Source organism: Orbicella franksi, chromosome 3, assembly GCF_964199315.1.
Source record: "Orbicella franksi chromosome 3, jaOrbFran1.1, whole genome shotgun sequence".
NCBI lineage: Eukaryota > Metazoa > Cnidaria > Anthozoa > Scleractinia > Merulinidae > Orbicella > Orbicella franksi.
In genome coordinates, this window is record NC_138147.1 from 28,977,914 (window position 1) to 28,995,930 (window position 18,017).

Genomic DNA, 18,017 nt, shown 5'->3' on the forward strand with positions numbered 1-18,017 from the left:
AAGTGTCTAAGGAACCCGAAGCACGATAAAAAACGAAAACGCGACATGGTGCGCTCACTTATGTGCACTTATATCAATAGAAATATATGACGAGCTTTTGGGAGTATTCAAATGCAAATGAACAATAATGTGAAAGAGGGAATCGATACGGGAGTTGGAGCTTTGAACTGCCGGTGGCCAGTGAGCTCCCAGCTATATACCACTTCAGATAAATACGTCATTTTGAATCCAAATCTCTAAATTCCAGACCACTGATCATGAGTATGGTGTTTCTAACAGACAGAGAGCCATAAGAATCGGACGTGTGTATAATCTCTTTGCTACAGCAATAAATCAAGTCGCGGATGTAGTTTCCGGTTCACCACACTGAGTTTTTCAGTGGAGTCAGCCTTTTTATTTTTAATAATTAGATTACATAAGCTGGAGATTTCTGTCGCGTGATAGTTGACGAGGGCCCAGCCATAGAAATCGAGAATGAATTACTAATTGTCGTTCAAAACTTTAGCTAAATTCTCTTCACAGACACTTCGAAAACGTAAAGAAGCGGCCGCCATTTTGTTAACAACTGCACACTGTAATAGAATAGAAGTAGAATAATAGAATAGATAGTAAGTAGCGTAGCCAATCAGAGTACGGCATTTGTACGTAATAGAACGCTAATAGATGTATACTGATCTAGATTAGTAAATGGAGCCAAATGATCCCCTCGTTCCCTTTTTAAGCGATGACGTATTGTGTGACGTCATCGCTTTATGCTGGCATGCATGCATTCCTTTGGATAGTGATTTCGCATAGTTTGTCGCGCTTATGTCCGTGCGCTTATGTCGCGCACGATTTATCCCCCTGTGGAAGCGAAATGCACTCTGGGAGTTCCTTTGCTGCTTTCCTTTGCTGTTTGTAGGTTCAGCGGAGTGCTTTTAATTGTAGCTTTTAAAAGACGATTTAGGGCTGGATTTTGGTTTAAACAGTATCGGATAAATTTGCGTTCACGGGCAAACTCATAATAAGAGCATATCCTCCATACATACAAGTTTAGGTGGACAAGTAAGTCGCACAGGCGATAGGTGAAGGCTTTGTGGCTTTCCTTTGCTGTTTGTAGGATCAGCAGACTGCTTTTAATCGATATGACAAGTATACACTTAAAACAACAAATTAATTTCCGGTGAGGTAATTAGTGTTGCCAAATATTTTTAAAGATAATAAGGTGTCGATTTCAGAGAGAGTAACATTCCTTTGCGGCTTTCCTTTGCGGCTTTCCTTTGCTGTTTGTAGGATCAGCGGAGTGCTTTTAATATCAGCTTTTAAACGAAGATTTGGGGTAAGATTTTTGGTTTATACAGTGTCGGATAAATTTGCGCTCACGGGCAAACTCATAATAACATATCTTCAATACATACAATTTTAGATAGACAAGTGGGTCGCACACCGATATGACAAGTCAAGAGAAAATGATTTTCTCTTGGACAAGTATATGGTTAAAACAACAAATTAATTTCCGGTGAGGTAATTAGCTTTGCCAAATATCTTCAAAGATAATAAGGTTTTAATTTCAGAGAGAGGAACTTTTCAGCGGAGTGCTTTCTATTTGGGTTGGTACATTTCGCTGACCCCTAGCACATGGACTAACAAGATGGACCTGGTACATGAACTACTTGAATGAACCACCAATGGACTACCCTAAATGTAGACTCCTAAAATGTCTAACCCAAAAGTTTAAGAATCAGTTTGTCTGCTCATGTTCCAATCTTCTAGGAACAATTTTTAAACGTCATCGCTTCTGCATGCATTGCGTGCTGTTTATTTTTCTTCGCGCCGATGAAAGTACATTGTAATACATTTATGTGTATTTCACTAAAACACCATACACAAGTTTAGACCAAAATGACGAATCTGTGTGGAACCCATTTTCCGGCTCAAAAACCATACTCCTTGGCATAGGCGTACGGGCCGGGGAGGCGGAGGGGTAAGGCGGGGGGGAGGGGGTGGGGGGGAAGGGGATAAATTTTTGGGCGAAGCGCTGATGTTTCGACCAAAGGTAGTCGAGACCAGGCTTGTAGGCTACTTTCTTTGACGTTTGCCTCGTAAAAACGGAGTTAAGATCAAATGATAAAAGGATTCAGGTATTCTGGTATTTAATTTTAAGAAATCACACAATGAATGATATTTACCTACACGCACTGCTTGACTACGTGTTCACTCTGTTCTTTTAAAGTATTATTACCATGGCAGTATGCTCCGTTTTCTTATATCGATATATACTTCATATATGGAAGTGGCAAATTATGACGTCACAAATTTAGGATAATTTAGTCGCCGCGCTGTTTTGTCGCGTCAATATGGCGGACAAATTAGGCTCGTGTGGCCATTTCCAAATACATAAGACCCTATAATCCATAATTTACTGTCAAAAATTGGGAAAGCGCATCACGCTTTCTTTTTTCAATATGTCTCTTCAAGGAGGATCGTGCCAGCCAGAGAGATAATGAAATTATGTCTATACTGGAGATTCTGTCTATTTGATTAGCACACATTACTGAATTGGTGAAATCCTATTATTAATTATAGTTCACCAATAAATTTTCTCTGATTCTTATTGGTTTAAGTTGATCACGTAGCACAATAATGTTCACTGGCGGAGAGACACTATCAGCCCATAGTGCCCGTCCGAGGAAAATACCCAGATGGATAGTATTCGTCCGTGAAAATCTTTCTGTAAACAGGCTAAATGCATGAATAAACATTTGATTGATCTGCATTGTACTAAATGGGTTTTTGTCTGTTTTCTGTTTCAAATTTCATATTTGGCTTTCACGCCTTGCATCTAGAAAAAGTTGAAAATAATTCAATATGATTTTTGAAGTCAACAACAACAACAGTTTATTTCTACTACTGTAAACAACTAAAAGCGGCAAGAACAAGTGGCGCGCGGAAGAACATTTAGTGGTAAACAAAAAAGACTAAGAGTGTTCATGTCTCGGAATTACTATCGATCTGATAGTTGCCCCTTAGAAACTTGATGTTCCTAAAACTAGCGTAGCTGCTCTTGAAGCTTCGCTTTTCGGACAGATATTTAATCTGTGTTAAGAACATCCAATTTCCGCGGGTCAACTATCAGCCGATAGTTCCTCGACAGAAACAATCTATGTAAATGGCAAGGGACTTAGTGCTCATGGTATAATCCGTTTCATGGCAGTCTTTGTTCTACTTATGACTTGCCGCTATGTCTGCAATTGTTCCTAAATAAAACTTTGATCGCAAAGCGCTCTAGGAACGCTGCGGTGCATCTCGTTTTCAGCCTCAGTGTGAAGTGTACCAATCGATCTTTGCAGTTGTCAGCGAATCACGCGTTTCGCAGGGAAGTACGAGTGCGCATTTCAAGGAGTTCAATGGCGTCCACGGTTGTGTCACGGCAAAATATTTTCTTGATTAGAAACACGAAGCTGCGCCTGTAACTGGAACTTTGAAACGCGTAGATGAACGGGTTCACCGAACAGCTCAGTAGCGTGAGGTACTGTGCAGAATGTTTCAGGAGAAAAGTGTTTGTATTTCTTATCTTGTTAAAATTCAGGATTATCAAAATACCGTACGGGATAAAAGCTATGAAAAAGACCACGGTCAACAAGATGAGGAGGATCACCAATCTTCTCTTTTCTTTCGTCTCCTCTCGAGTGTCGCCTCTCTCACTTTTGTTATTACAGATGGTGTTGTTGAAGTAAAGACCATAGATGATCTGGGAGTAGCAAAAGGCAATCACAGTAAATGGAATTATAGTGAGAATGACAAACAGACAGTCAATATAGATCACCATTTTGTTGCTGACAAATTTAGGGCACTGCCCCGTTCCCAAATCGTAATCAAAAGTTACAAAGATCGGAGTTACCATCGCTATGGCAACCAACCAGAGGGCGCTAATGACGTAAGCGATATTGCCGGTGGTGAGCCTACCCGACATAGTCAGCGGTTTCAACAGAGCGTGGTATCTCTCGAAGGCCAGAATTGTCATCGTCAGCGACGTCACTAACAGTGTCACAATGACGATGCTGTTATTGAAGATAAACTTACAAAGGAAACTAAGAAGCGTCGGCGACGAAGGGTGTCTACCGGCACTTCCAATCACACTTCCAATGATAACATGGACGGCCGTAAATAATAGCGTGGTTATGTCTGCAGCAGCTACGTTGACCAGGAGGTAGTTGGTTGTTGTTCTCATGCTGCGAATCATCTTTACTACTGTAAGGACCAATGAGTTGCCTAAAACACCAACGATAATGATTAGCCAAAGAAAGATCATGTCGACGGTGTTGTCAGTCTGGTTTGGCTGGTTTTGTTGGCAACTCTCTCCACTGCAGTTTGTGTTGGAGTTGTTACTAAGCGCAGCCGACATTATGACGTTTTATTTTTCCTGCCACCACTCAGTCACAAAAGACCACGATTTGCCACTTTAGTTTCACCTGGACAAAGAGAAAAAAATTACATACAATCAATTCACTGTAGATTATGAGCAGTCCCTTTTTCGCTTGGTCTGTCATGCGCGTGACACGAACAAGCTGCTCCCAAAAATTTCCGCGCGAAATCTGGAGGCGGGAAGCGCGTATTTCAAAGGGAGATTTCTTTAGATTTCGCGCTGCCGCCACGTTTTTCCGGCGCTTTATTTCTCGTGTCACACTCAATGAAGTAAGCAAAAGAGGGACTACTCGTATTCTAATGCACTGAGAAAATCAGTACGCAGTGATGTACACCACACTACTACCATGTGTCAAAGTTTTTGATATCTCGTTTTGACAAAGTTTTCTTGTCTCCTATTTGATTTAACCAGTCAGAGTATATGAAGTAAGGATTTTAGCTCGCGAAATAATATAATGATAAAAAAAGGAAATATACGCTCTGTTGAAACCAATAGATTATTAAGAAATTTTGTGGCTACCTATTTCAAGTCTGGCAGGTTTTTCCTATCTTGTCAATAATGGGTCAAAATCCTTGGGAAAAAAAAACCAAAAAAACAGTCAAATATATTTCGAAATTTTACCGGTTTGAGCCCTCATTAGCGCTTTGTAATTGCCGCTTCCTTGTTTTACACCCAATCCAGGTATGTTTGAGTATAAAACACTCTTTCATCTCCAACTAGATTGAAAACTCACTCGTGATCAACGTTATGAAGAACGTTTACCCTCGTAGAAATCACGTAGAGAATCAAGATGACACAAAGTGGCACTTTGGAAAATGTCAGTGACGCTCATTTGTAATCTTTTAAAATTCATGGGCAAATTACTGTCAATTATATTTCAACATTTTAAAATACTCAGGCTTTATACCAATATAACCAAACTGTTAGCCGTCCTAATTTTCACGTTCTGTTAAAATAATTATAAAATATAGGAATATAATACACCAATGAGATAGGGAGTTTAATCAGTCGTAGAAGCTTAAAAGGTTTTTTAAGTTAATTTTAGCTGAACAGAAAATGTAATTAGCAATTTAAGTAACCACTACGGCGACGCCGAAGACAGGTCCATTAAAAAAACGAATTCATATTTAAATATGAATCTCGCTATACTCTGAAGTATTCGAGGCTGAATATGGAACATAGTGTTAAATTCTTTCTCCAGAGATCGCATAATTTGGTCATTTCACGTTATCAGGAAGTTTCAGCAAAGAATTTCATATTTAGCAAAGGCTAAATATGAAATGACGGCGTTCAATTCCAAAGAAAGATGTGAAAAATTAGCCATTGTGGTTCACGTTCTCCAAAATAATGCTTAGAACTTGGTCATTTCACGTTGTTTTTTTGCAGATGACGGGTTCGAAATGTACCAAGATTCAAAACGTAGACACAGAACCATTGTTTTGCTCATTAAACCTTTTGTTTAATGACGTTCTTGTCGGTGTCGCCGTCGTGGTTTGCTGAAGTTCCCTAAATTTGCTGAGGACGGCAAAAAAGTCTTCAAAGAAATTATAACGCACGCGCGCAGCCATTGTTCTGCTCGTTGACCTTTTGTTAAGTGACGTTCAGTTGTGGTTTTCGTAAAATCCCTATTAGATGGCGTGTCCTATTTTGGTTGTAGTTATTAAAGATCCAATAAGTTAAGAGTTCATATTCTAGAGATGTGTATATGCACTTGTTTCTGTTAGGAAGCTAAGAGACGATGTGAAAGTCACTTTCGCTTCCCCTTTCACTAACACGCGAACTCTGAAGTTCAAAACCCATGCAACTAATCATTGCGCTATTGGCTTAAGTCATTCTATCATAATATTGATTCGAAAAAAAGGAAACAAAATAGATCGAAATTTTACCAAGCACAACTCCCAGACGTGACCATTTGAACCCGTGGAAGTAAATTTCTGTTTCCTAAGAAATCTGTGGAGGTGATTGCAGCAGTAAAACACGCAGCCTTTGATTGAGAAAAATTCGCGTGTTATAAGTCATAAACCAAGACCAAAGTAATCCATTTAGGCAATCACAAAGGACAAAGAAAATCCATTGAACCAATCAAAAACAAAAACACCTTTCATTTAAACACGGTGGGTTTTAAAGCTAATATAGCTTATGGGGCCGTGTTAAAATGTTAACGGGGTGAGAAAAAATTGAAGAAATGCAAAAAAGATATGAATAAAATCAATAAAAGACGAACTCACTGTCAAATTGGGGACCAATCTGCGGTGACTCTTCACTAAAGTTCAAGTTTCTGAGGGCGGGAGACCTTTTTGCCCTTTTAGCATAATCTCTGGTGCTGACAGCGGATGGTTCTAAAAGATTCCAAACATTGGATCCTCTGTATGAGGATATCCTCTGTATCAAAGCTCGAAGTAAATGGTTGTAGCTGACGCGAAGCGCGGGAAACTATGTGCGAGAGAGTTAAGATTGGGTTTGGTTTTACTTCTGATTAAATGAAAAAGTGACACACGTTTTTCAAGCAGATCGTGAAGCGTAGTAATATAAAATCAATCACTTTTCGACACTCAAGTGAAAACCGCTCTATTGTCTGCCGCCACCCAATCTTAATTACGCCTTGAAAAAAAAAAAAAAAATAAAACAAGAAAGACAAAATGGATCGAAATCTGCCAATCATAACCCACAGACATGACCTTTCAAACATGTTGACGTAAATTTCTGTTTCCTGAGAGACTCGGTAAGATCATTTACAGCAGCGAGAAAAGAAACCGTTGATTAAGCAGAGTTCGGGTGTTATCGGAAAGGTGCAGTAACTTATTATGTAATCTGTACTAGATCATTACGAGCAGTGCCGCCTATAATGTTTGTACGCGATGCATGCCTATTGTAGCCTCAACTACACTGAAATACAATGTACGCGATGGACAAAGTAACTAAAATGACAGAATGTTCATTTATATAAGAACTACATGAAAACTAACCAAAACGTGAAACCTGGGAATGGCCTCGAAGAGATACGACATAATAAAAATAAATCTTATCGCCCTTGAAGTGCGAGTCTTTGAATCAAAATCAATAAAAGATTTCAATTGCATTAATTTGACGCGTACTCTTACGTCCAAAGGTTCGAGAATAAACTGTAAATCATTATTTTTCCAGCCATTCTCATCAGTCCCCACGATATTACCAGAACTTACCTTGTAAAATCGTTGCAAGGGATCAGTTTGCAAGAACGTGTCTCAAATGAACCCTTATCAATTATGAATGAAAACGTTCTTTGACTCGTTTGCGGAAAGCGTACGGATCTTTAATTAACAGAGGAAGTCAAGGAAAGTCTGTCAAGAGGTACATGACATTTTCGTATCTCATACACGCTTACAGTTCATTGTATTCTGGCGGTATTGATTGAACTATAGTCGACACATCGGATGTTGTGGTTTTACCGAATGTCAGCTCTTAGCTAAAACTCCGTTTGTCAGTTTAAGCCTCTTGAACGTACAGCACTCCCACGGTTAGGTACTCTCAGCAACATAAAGGATATTTTATTATAAATCAAGTTCTTTGGTGGAATGATTGACATCACTCAGCCTTTAAATCGACTCCTACTCGAGATTAGAATTCGAAATGACATTTCAACTACAATTTCAATAATGCGGATGCTCAGAACAATAAAACATGGAAAAGCAGCTGCTCTTCTCGCTTGTACTTTGTATGGGTGCGCAAAACGATTTGCGATCTTGTTTAAATAAGCGAGGTTTAGAGTAGTTTACTTGAACCATTTCTGTTCTAAATTTGTGGTATTATTTTTCTAACGAAGTGGGATTGCTAAATGGAATGTCTGCGGATATTTTCGACTTTCCATCGTTCATCGTCATAACATCCATTGATTCATTTAAATGTCACTCACTTTATTATTACTCTAACATAATGACCACGTTTTGCAAGAATTTCCCTGTGTTGCCAGTTTCCTTCCTTATCATCCCATAATCTGCCTCGACATGTATTAACAGCAAACCCGATTCGTAGTCTTCAGCTTTGTCTTACATGCAATTTATACAATAGTTTTGCAAAATGATGTTCGCACGACATAATCGGAAATAATTAACTTGCAGCGATATAGACAAAGCAATCGCGACAAACTTTGCTAAGGAGCTGTGATAAAATTTTATACCGTCTTCTCTTGACTTCTATGTGACCAAAACGATTAAAAAAGCTTTTAAAGTTGTGCAACGAAATAAGAACACCTTATTTGAGAAATGGTAATTGCCATATCCATTCCAAAATGCGTCTTTCAAAGAATTTGAAAGCATTGTACCAACGTGCAAAAAGTTATAGTGCCTTCATTTTTTCGGCAATGTTTTTCACCAGGAGCTCCTTGGAAACTGGAACCCAACCTCCTTGCTTTCAAATATAAACGTTGGTATCACCAACTGGTGCGGGGAAACCGACCAAACCTTTTTCTTCGACATTTGAATAACGAATCACTTGATTTAAAAGACGCCCTGACAATCGTAAGTAAAAATGTTTTTTGGATCACCTCAATTTCATCACAGGTTAACAGCTAAATTGACATCTTTTGTTCTTTACCAATTAGCAGAAAGTGCAGTGTCGGTTTAAAAATCATTGTTTTCATAGTATACTGCAATATTGTTTTATCGTTCATTTCCTTATGTGTTTTAGCTGCCTACAATTTGTGAAAAGTGCAATGGGTTTGTGTTCTTTCTCAATACGACCCGGAATTCGATGTTTCTAAAACCGGCCTTGTTCTACAAACAAGTCTATGACTTTGAAAATCAAGCTTTAAATTCTTAGTAATTGCAGACATAATTTGTACAGGAGTTATCTAAAAATAATAAATTCAAGACAATTTAATTTTGGTAGCGTGATTTTGAGAAGCCAAATTCATTCGTGCACATCATAGTAAATGCAACGATAATGATTTTGATTCTGAGGAAGAGTGGCCGACCACTGACCCTCTAAAAAGTGTGAATTAGTTAAGTTGGCGAGAGTGAAAATGGCATAAAATATAAATAACCGAAACGAGACGATGGTTTTCTGAAGTTTGACTCAGTGTCATATGAAATGCCCGATAAATTTCGAACTTTTAGTATTCAAAACTTTTAGTATTCAAATTTTAGAATTCAAAACTCAAGAGAACAATATTCTTCATCGTTGATAACTATTACAAACTTGTCAGATCCAACTGGCTATCAGCAGGCCTTTATGTTAGAGCATTTATTGCACAGTTCACGCATCATGTCTGGTGTTAGTGGATACCACACAAGTAAATATTGCTTTCAATGTATTCTGATTGGCCAGCTCGGAGCTGAATAGCAAGTACTATTTACTCTGAGTAAACGTAAACAAACAAAATGGCTTCTCGTTTCGCTTCAGTTACCGAGGAGAAATTTTTCGGATAATAATAATAATAATAATAGATTTGTATAGCGCCATATCCATGGCTCATGGCGCTTTACAGTAAAAAATGTTATTAAAAATAAAATTTACATTAAAAATTTACATCAGTGATAAAAAATTACTAACAAATAAAATAGCTAAGCTGTAAAAATGAAAGTAAAACTAGGAATCATTAAAACCTTTAAATAAAAACTGACTAACTTAACTAAGTGACTGACTAACTAACTAGCTAAACTATCTAATCTGCTAATTAACTAACTAACCAAAAGTCTAGTTATAAAATTTGTTAAAAAGATATGTCTTTATACAAGTCTTAAAATCTGATAGCGAGCCGCTCCCTCTTATATTGTTCGGATAAACGAGGCTGAGTATTTAACTTGCGTTTTATGTACTAAAACAACTTTTCACTTCGGTGTCGGTGAAAGTTGTGGATATTTACCTCCCTTTCGGTGAATAATTGTTAATTATTGGACAATTTATTTCATTTGCGCGGGCTGCCGTGTCTGACAATTGCACCTGCATGGGGTCCTTCCCCCCTGTTAAGTTTATTACGTGATTTTTTTTTCAACAAAAAGTTTAAACTTTTCGTTTCTTTGTTACAAATTTTGATATAGCTTTGATGATTCGGTAACACGACTTTGCGATTATGAGAGAATTAACCATATCAGACTCCCGCTTCGCGGTCGTGCGGTTTTCTTAATTAATCACTCGTATGATTGCGGACCGAACAGGCCTCCACTCTTTCCTTTTACCATTACTTATTACAGATTACAGCAAATATGTTATTCATGATAATCAGCAGAAAATATTTTAAAATTTTTACTCATTAACTTCAAGAAATAAACTAGATAGCTCGGCCTTACTAAAACAGAAGATAATGGCAATTTTCAAAATGGCAAATTCCTGGTATTTTAAGGTTATCTTTTACAGCAAAATAAAAAAATCAAAAAAAAATCAGAGAGTTGATAATTAAAAGCCATAAATAGACATAAATACTCTCATTTCACACAAAAGTAATTAAAAGTCGGATATTTTTAGATTTGCATGAAATTATTTTTTTCTATCGGCCCAGAAATTAAAGGTTATACGGAAGCAAAAAGCATTTTTCGACCCCGGATAGCCAATGGCATCATGCTACCTAATTATTTTAACACCTCAAATAACTCCGACTTATGAAATGGAAAATGTTTCAGTGCTCTTTCTTTGTAATTATTTCAGGTCATTTGAACAAAAGTTAAATTCTTAACTAGCAAAGGTGTCTTAACAGTAGCAAGTCAGCTTCTGACATTTGCATTGAGAAAAATAAACACCATGAAGCATCTAACAGTAGGCTTAATTGATCGAGATTCTTCATGCAGCAATTGGTCTCCTAGAGTGACTTTTTCTCCAAAGACGAACGGAAACTTAGCTTACTAATTTCTCCTTAAAATATCAGTATTATTCAAACGAACAAGTGCTTCGAGAATTAGGAAGAAAATCAACTAGGAACACCATCGTAAAGCATCACCAAAAGCTCAGCGTTAACATTGTAGAAAGAAAAATTATGAGTGGCTCTCAATATCAAAAAACTCTAATTTGTTTAATACTAGTAAATTACCAGTAGTTCATTTTGTCTTAATTCGAGCAGCAGTGCGGATGAAAGAAAACTTTCAAGAAAAATGTAATATTTTGCTGTTATTTTTTTATCAAATGGACTTATCAACTGGAAGATTCGTTTATTTTTCCAGTTGACGTAAATCGACGGGGAAAAAATTACTCTTACTAGCCTTTTTCTCCCCATGCAGTTCGAAGAGGTCCCACATCTGACATTAATAAGCATTAGAATGATGTCAAAGATAATTTATAAGGCCATTTCCCAGATAAAGAGGGGAAAAAAAAAAAAAAAACAATCACTGCTAGATTACTATCAGTTCAAGTGTTCAGGAAGACAGTTACATCAGTAAGCAGCCACAATATTAAGACAACTTACCGGTATGAGAGTGTCCCCGTTCGACGCAAAACTAACGCCAGTTTGAAATAAAAACAATTAAATGAAAACGAAGTATCGCTTTGATGCCGCACTTCACGAACAGAATTGAGGACGTAGATGTCTTGATTAATACGATTCGGAAGGTGTTGGCCCTTCGATTCGTCAATGTATCAAGCTTGAAAGTATGTTTTCGCCAAGGACGTGCTTTCTGCGATCAACAGCGTTGCGAATTCTCTGACGGTTTGATCAGATGCAGTTAGTTGTATTCCACTGATTAAATCTCGAATCGGAAGCTTCGTCGTCAAATTAATGAAAGCGCAAACTACTTCAAACGCCAATCACGTACAGATGATTTTAAAATTCACATGTCACCGCCCTGCAGAGCACATGTTGTCATTCCATTAAAAGAAAGCTCGCAATTGGTCGAATAAAAAATCTTGACACTGTGAAAGGAAAAGAGTTGCCATTAAGATTTTTAAAATGATACACTGTTAATCTTGTTTAACTAAGCTAAAATGCATATTTTATGCAATCGTGATAAACAATTGTCTCACGTTTTGCCATCAAACTGACTCTCCTTCAATTGTTTCGAATGAGACGATGCGATGGAAATAAGATTAAAAATCTATCTAGAAGCAAAAATGACCAAGAATTAAAATTTCAGCGTAGAACGCTAATGCAAAGGTGGCAAGAATAATGAAAATGATCAACCAAGATATTTTTCTTGATCTACTAACAAATTCTTAGAACTAATCCTGACATAGATGTGCGTCATTCAGTTAATCACGACAAGTAAGCTAACATCAGTTAGTTGATATAGTATGCACAGGCTTCTCAAGGGCTGTTCAGTTAGAGAGCTTTGACTTTTCAAACCAAAATACCAGAGTCAAATTCACCCATGAATCTAAATACACTAATATCCGGCTCTCCTGGCGCACGTGTTTAATACGACACCCAATTATTACACACAATTTTGCTGTCTCGGCGAAAAGCTCAACTATTTTGTTCTCAAGGACACCTTTTATGTAAACCAAGCGACACTCTCTCGTACAATGTTAACCTCGCTGGACACTGGCTATCTGTGCGCTGTAGATTTTCGTTTTTTCACGATTGTGTGCCTTTGCACAGAGTTCGTGTTCGACGTGCTGACTCAAAAATAAGCTAGCTCTAGTAATTTCTGAGACGGGAAAACCTCATTGAGGCCCCATGGGGGAGGGGGCGGGTGTTAAATGCTGAATGTTTTAATCTTATTTTTCTACTGATTTTAGGCTGAAAATATTCTTGTGATTAAAAGTTGTGAATATTGTTAGATTTCAGTGTGTAACATTTCTGTTTTCGAATGTAGCTGGTGTATGGATGCATGGTGTAATTTTGGAGCCAGACTGCAGGCATTAAAACCGGATATGAGGCAAATAACTTCTTGCAGAAATGTTACTAGCATCGAACACGCTCTGCATGTTGCTGCATGCTGTTTTTGTTGCTTTTTGGCTAGTTTTGCCGTTTATAGAAAGGAAGAATTTTATACGGTTTAGTTAAAAACATACAATTGTATTGTATTTACAAATTTTCTACACAGAAAATTATATTATATCTTCAATTATATTCTTAAAATATTCTTAATATTTCGCAAATTTCAGCCTCCATATCGTTACCAAATATATTCTTATAAAAGAGTGTATTTTCCCATCCCCCGTTAACATTTTACCTATATATCCCGTATCCCGTTAACATTTTACCTATATATCCCGTATCCCGTTAACATTTTACCTAAATATCCCGTATCCCATTAGCATTTTACCTAAATTTTCCATATCCCGAAAACCCCTAATAGAAACTCCTCATTGTTGTAGGTTAACATTTTGTTTCCATAGAAACTGGTAACTTTTTAGGAAACGGTGTTGACGAGAAAACTTCACTGACTCACCTCACCTGGTGTAAAACATATCAATACAACCGTAAAATTATTAAATATCACCAACAAACAATAAAATAAAGCAGTTAAAAACAGGTATTAAGTCGTTAACAAAATATGAAGTTTAGTAGGTCACTACATCTAAACGTCATTCAGACGCTGCAAAGGCCAAACATATTCCATTAACGATCAAATTTCCTATAATGGATGTGAGTTGTCAAAACGTGACGGAGACCGTCAAATTGAACACCAGATGTCTCAATAGCGGCTCTCTAACATATTCTTATCACCAAAACCCAGGTTTTTAATCAAAGACCAATTGTGAGAAGAAAATGCATACCTCTTCTGTGCGACACCATCGCGGGAGCAAAATAATAATAAAAAAAATTCACCTCGTATATCGTACACATTTTTTTTTTCATAACATCGAAGGAAGAATTTTTGGCCGAAGCAAGGCAATATTTTCTGGCACCCGAAGAAAGCAGGTGAAAATTCGAAATAACTTTTTTCTAGCTACCAGAGCTTTTCTTTTCTTTTCTTTTCTTTTCTTTTATCTATTCAGGAACTAAACTGAAATGCTGAATGAACAACCATCTGTCATTGCTACTTCTAAGAATTTTGGTACACGCGGATTATCATCCGAAAATTGAAAACTTTGGGATGCTGTCTGCTTTTGTCAATGTGTATTTACATTGCAAACAAACAAAAAAAAAACAAGAAAAGCTAACTGTGGTTTCAACTATTTTCTCATACGCCAACTGTGTCCATACATTTCTTCTCTTTCAGGAAGGTAAAGTTATTAAAATCCTCACAATGGACGTTTACAATTGAAAACAATTTAAAAATCTTCTAGTTTATAGGGCTTCAACTCTGAAATTACTAACAGATTCAAAATTGGCTTCGTCGATGAGAATTTTATCAATGTAAAATTGAAGCAAATAGCTTTTCAGTACAAAAGTAATTTCTCTCACCTGCAGCACAAAATAGACAAGAGGAAGTCTATGTTTACGTTGAATGTAGAGTTCAATCATTGAAATTCCGTATGTGGGACCGTGTAACTTAGCTGTAACATTTCCCACGCCAATGAAATGCTTTGACGCTAAATTGTGTTGGGATCAGTTCAAAAGATTCTGGAAAGCTTGATAAGGACTGATTGAAAATTGGAAAGTCTCAGTTTTGGGTGTCGATCTGTTTTTGAGAATGATTATAATTAATACTATATACAAAGAAAACTCTTCAGAATAGACGTTTGAGGACAATAACTTGAGTGCTGCAACTAATTTCAGAACGGCAATAAAACGTATTTTGGAAGGTTCACGTCAACAAATTGCCTTCACTTTTGAGAAAAAGCTATTTAAGAAAACTGGACGTCGACACAGCCCGTTACTAAAATTCAAGTTTAGTTTAAATGACCGAGCATTTGCTACGAGGTCCTTAATCGCCAGAAAACATTAATGCTTAAGGTTGTAAAATGATTCTCAATGCATACTATACAGTAAATAAACAGGCAAGCACGGTATATACACGAACCAGCTATATCATATTGGACTTTCACTTAACAGCGCTGGTTTTTGATAAAGATGGTGAGCAATTCCTTACCTGCAGAGCAAACGACATCCGTTTTATCTGCATCTGAAGAAATACGTGCTGGCAATGACTGACACGTGACCTATATTAATATAGGTCATACGCTCATACGCTGCGCGCTCATTAAGTAAATGCCACCGGATTGGCTGTGGGCTTTGTTTGTACAGTGTCTCTTTAGTCTAGGGGAAGATTTTAATTCAAAATGGCTTAGACTACAAGCTACTACTACTAGACTACTGGCTTTGAGATCCTAAAATGTTAGCAGAATGTGGACTTCGTACCACTTTGAGATCTGTTATCTTGATATGAGGTTACTGTGTTACGTTCAAAATTTCATCATGACTTCACATTAATGTTCATTATTACAGGAACTCAGACAGAACGTGAAGCACTGTGTTGTCATTCACAACTGACATGCAAATGTTTCAGTACACTCTTCTTTTTTTTTTTTTTAAAGAATACATTTTATAAGAACAGAATATCTAGGCTGAAATTTGTGAAATTTTAAGATACTTTAGGAATAAACCCAAGGGTGCGATTTGAAAATAGAATTTCGTGTGTTGAAAATTTGAAAATACAATAAAACTATATGTCTTTTACTAAGCCGTATAAGTGCTGCCCTTCTCTAAACGTCAAGAAAAGCCAAAATACAACAAAAACTGTACTAGTCGTATGTTCGATGCTTAGAAAATTCTGCAAGAAGTTATTGATATGTGTCATGTCAGGCTCCAAATTACTTGACAGCCTTTAAAGTCGATAAAACCGAAATGTCATAAGCTATAATCTGCGAATATTCACAAGGATATTTTTAGCCTAAAATCGGCAGAAAAAAAAGGATATTCAGCCTGTGCCGGAAAAGCAATATTCATGTTTTAAAAAAGAGTGTGGGAAGCCCTAATCACACAGAACAATGTAAATTGTTCAGTACAAACTTAACCAAATTTCGTTGGGATAAATTCTACCGGTAAAAATGGTAAATGTGTTCGATATATTAGGCGAAGGGAATTCGTCCTTTACGTTAAAAAATCCATTCAAACTTCTCGAAAAATAACGGGAAGCACGATGCTCGCAAATTGTATCTAAATGTCCTTTCCGCACAAGGCTGGAGAAATTTTCCGTCCACTCTATGCGGGAGAAATTTTAACACGCAACAATCACCAAATTTTGGATTCAGTGTGTCAAAGGAAAACTCGGTCGGGGAAATCACATGATTATCGCGACTTCATCGTTTTCGTTTTCCGTCCTCACTAAAACACAAAGCCTGCGTTTCCAAATTCCTCCAGTTTAAAGAGCATTTTCGAAAAGCTCCGTTTTCATGACTCAACTATTTATTTACTTTTCAGATAGACCTAGCTTACTTTTTGAAGAGGAATATCACAAGCATTTATGACGGGAGATTGGAATATAGAAACTGGTTTGGGGAGAGGGTTATTTGCCATAATATTCTCCACCTCTGTTTTATAGGTATATTACCTAACCAAAAATGTATGAATTCCTTCATTGAGCAAAATTTTGCTCGTTAGAGGTTAAGAATGGTCAAATAGACAGAATTATGGAGAAAAAGAAAGTTCTGGAGAAAATATTAATTTGTTCTTTTCTTTAAACCTTTGGGCAAGGGAGAAATGATTGTTACCCAAATTATTTCTTGCGTGTTATAAAAACGGGGAAATATTTGATTCGGAAGCCAAATGTCAATATTTTTGTGAGTCCTGTAAACAAATTGCGAGTGCACCCAAGACAAGACAAAATTTCCGCATTTACGTTTGGTCCCTCCCTTGCGGGAAGTCATGAGGCATGAAATGTACAAAGAAGAGCTGTAATTTTTAACGGTAACTATGGGGCACAGTAAGCTGCCAGTGGATTTGCTATAAGTGCGTTTGTAGTATATTCAATTGCCTGATCGAAAGCAGTTAAGGTTAAATTGTCATCCGTTGGAGCACTTTGCTTATGCTTCTATGATAACGTGCCTATTCGTTATTTAGCTTTCAAAATGCCATTGGAAAATATGATCAGTTTTTCCTCGTATACTTCTAAAGGATGCTGTCTGCTTGTGTCACTGTGTTGTCACATTGCATGTAAAACAAAAAAGCTAACTTTGCCTTGGAATAACACTTCCTTTATAACTTCATATGTCCATTATAATTGGAAAAAACCGCAATTCGTGATCCATTTGTCCAATTTTTGCAATATTCTAAAAGTAGTCAAATTGGATTTGCTTAAGGGCTCAAGCAATTTTGAAAACTTGACTTCTTACATTTTATGAATTTCGTATCAATTAATTACGAGTTGTTCTCGAGGTCGTGCAATTTCCTTTACACTATTCTTGCAGAGGTGGAATTAATAATATTATCACGGCTGATTGAAAATCAATACCACACTATAACTCAGGAATAACACGCTACTGTTGGTTGAAAACAATGCGATGGAGCTTGGATTTCTCCCAGGCGACGCATCCATTAATATGTTCCTCATGATGGAGTACTTAAAGTGTGTCACTTCTTTTTGGTTTATGATATGTTTAATCGACTTTTTTAAAAATCTGCGTCAAAAAAAACCATCAAATTTGCTGACATTTGCTAGGTTGGTAAATGGATTTTTAAGAAATACTGAAGGATAACCATTGTTTTTTATGTCTATCAAGGCATGAGTACAATTTTTAATTTATCTTCGCCATCGTCAAGCATCCTCACTTCTTGATGTCGTTAATAATTCATTAAGATCAAACAACGACAAAAAAAAAA

The 18,017-nt window shown here is 37.0% G+C and overlaps 2 protein-coding genes across 3 annotated transcripts in view; one reads left to right on the forward strand and one right to left on the reverse strand.

Moving 5' to 3' along the window:
* The window catches only part of LOC145481889 (lactadherin-like), a 490,145-nt gene that overhangs the window by 102,148 nt on the left and 369,980 nt on the right, over positions 1-18,017 (forward strand). The gene's annotated exons all lie outside the window — the stretch shown is intronic.
* LOC145481865 (galanin receptor type 1-like) lies at positions 1,992-12,396 on the reverse strand. Of its 2 annotated transcripts, none has more exons than XM_081460422.1 (2): positions 11,778-12,396; positions 1,992-4,451 (listed from the first exon to the last, which is right to left on the reverse strand). In XM_081460422.1, the coding sequence occupies exon 2, from the start codon at positions 4,382-4,384 to the stop codon at positions 3,341-3,343; it is 1,044 nt and encodes a 347-aa protein (XP_081316548.1). In that variant the 5' UTR covers positions 4,385-4,451; positions 11,778-12,396; the 3' UTR covers positions 1,992-3,340. The 2 variants fall into 2 exon arrangements, with proteins under 2 accessions (XP_081316548.1, XP_081316549.1); XM_081460423.1 differs by lacking the exon at positions 11,778-12,396 and adding an exon at positions 7,588-10,037.

Bases quoted from the DNA above. Each gene is read 5' to 3' on its own strand.
- LOC145481865 (XM_081460422.1), bottom strand. From the start codon at position 4,384: ATGTCGGCTGCGCTTAGTAACAACTCCAACACAAACTGCAGTGGAGAG.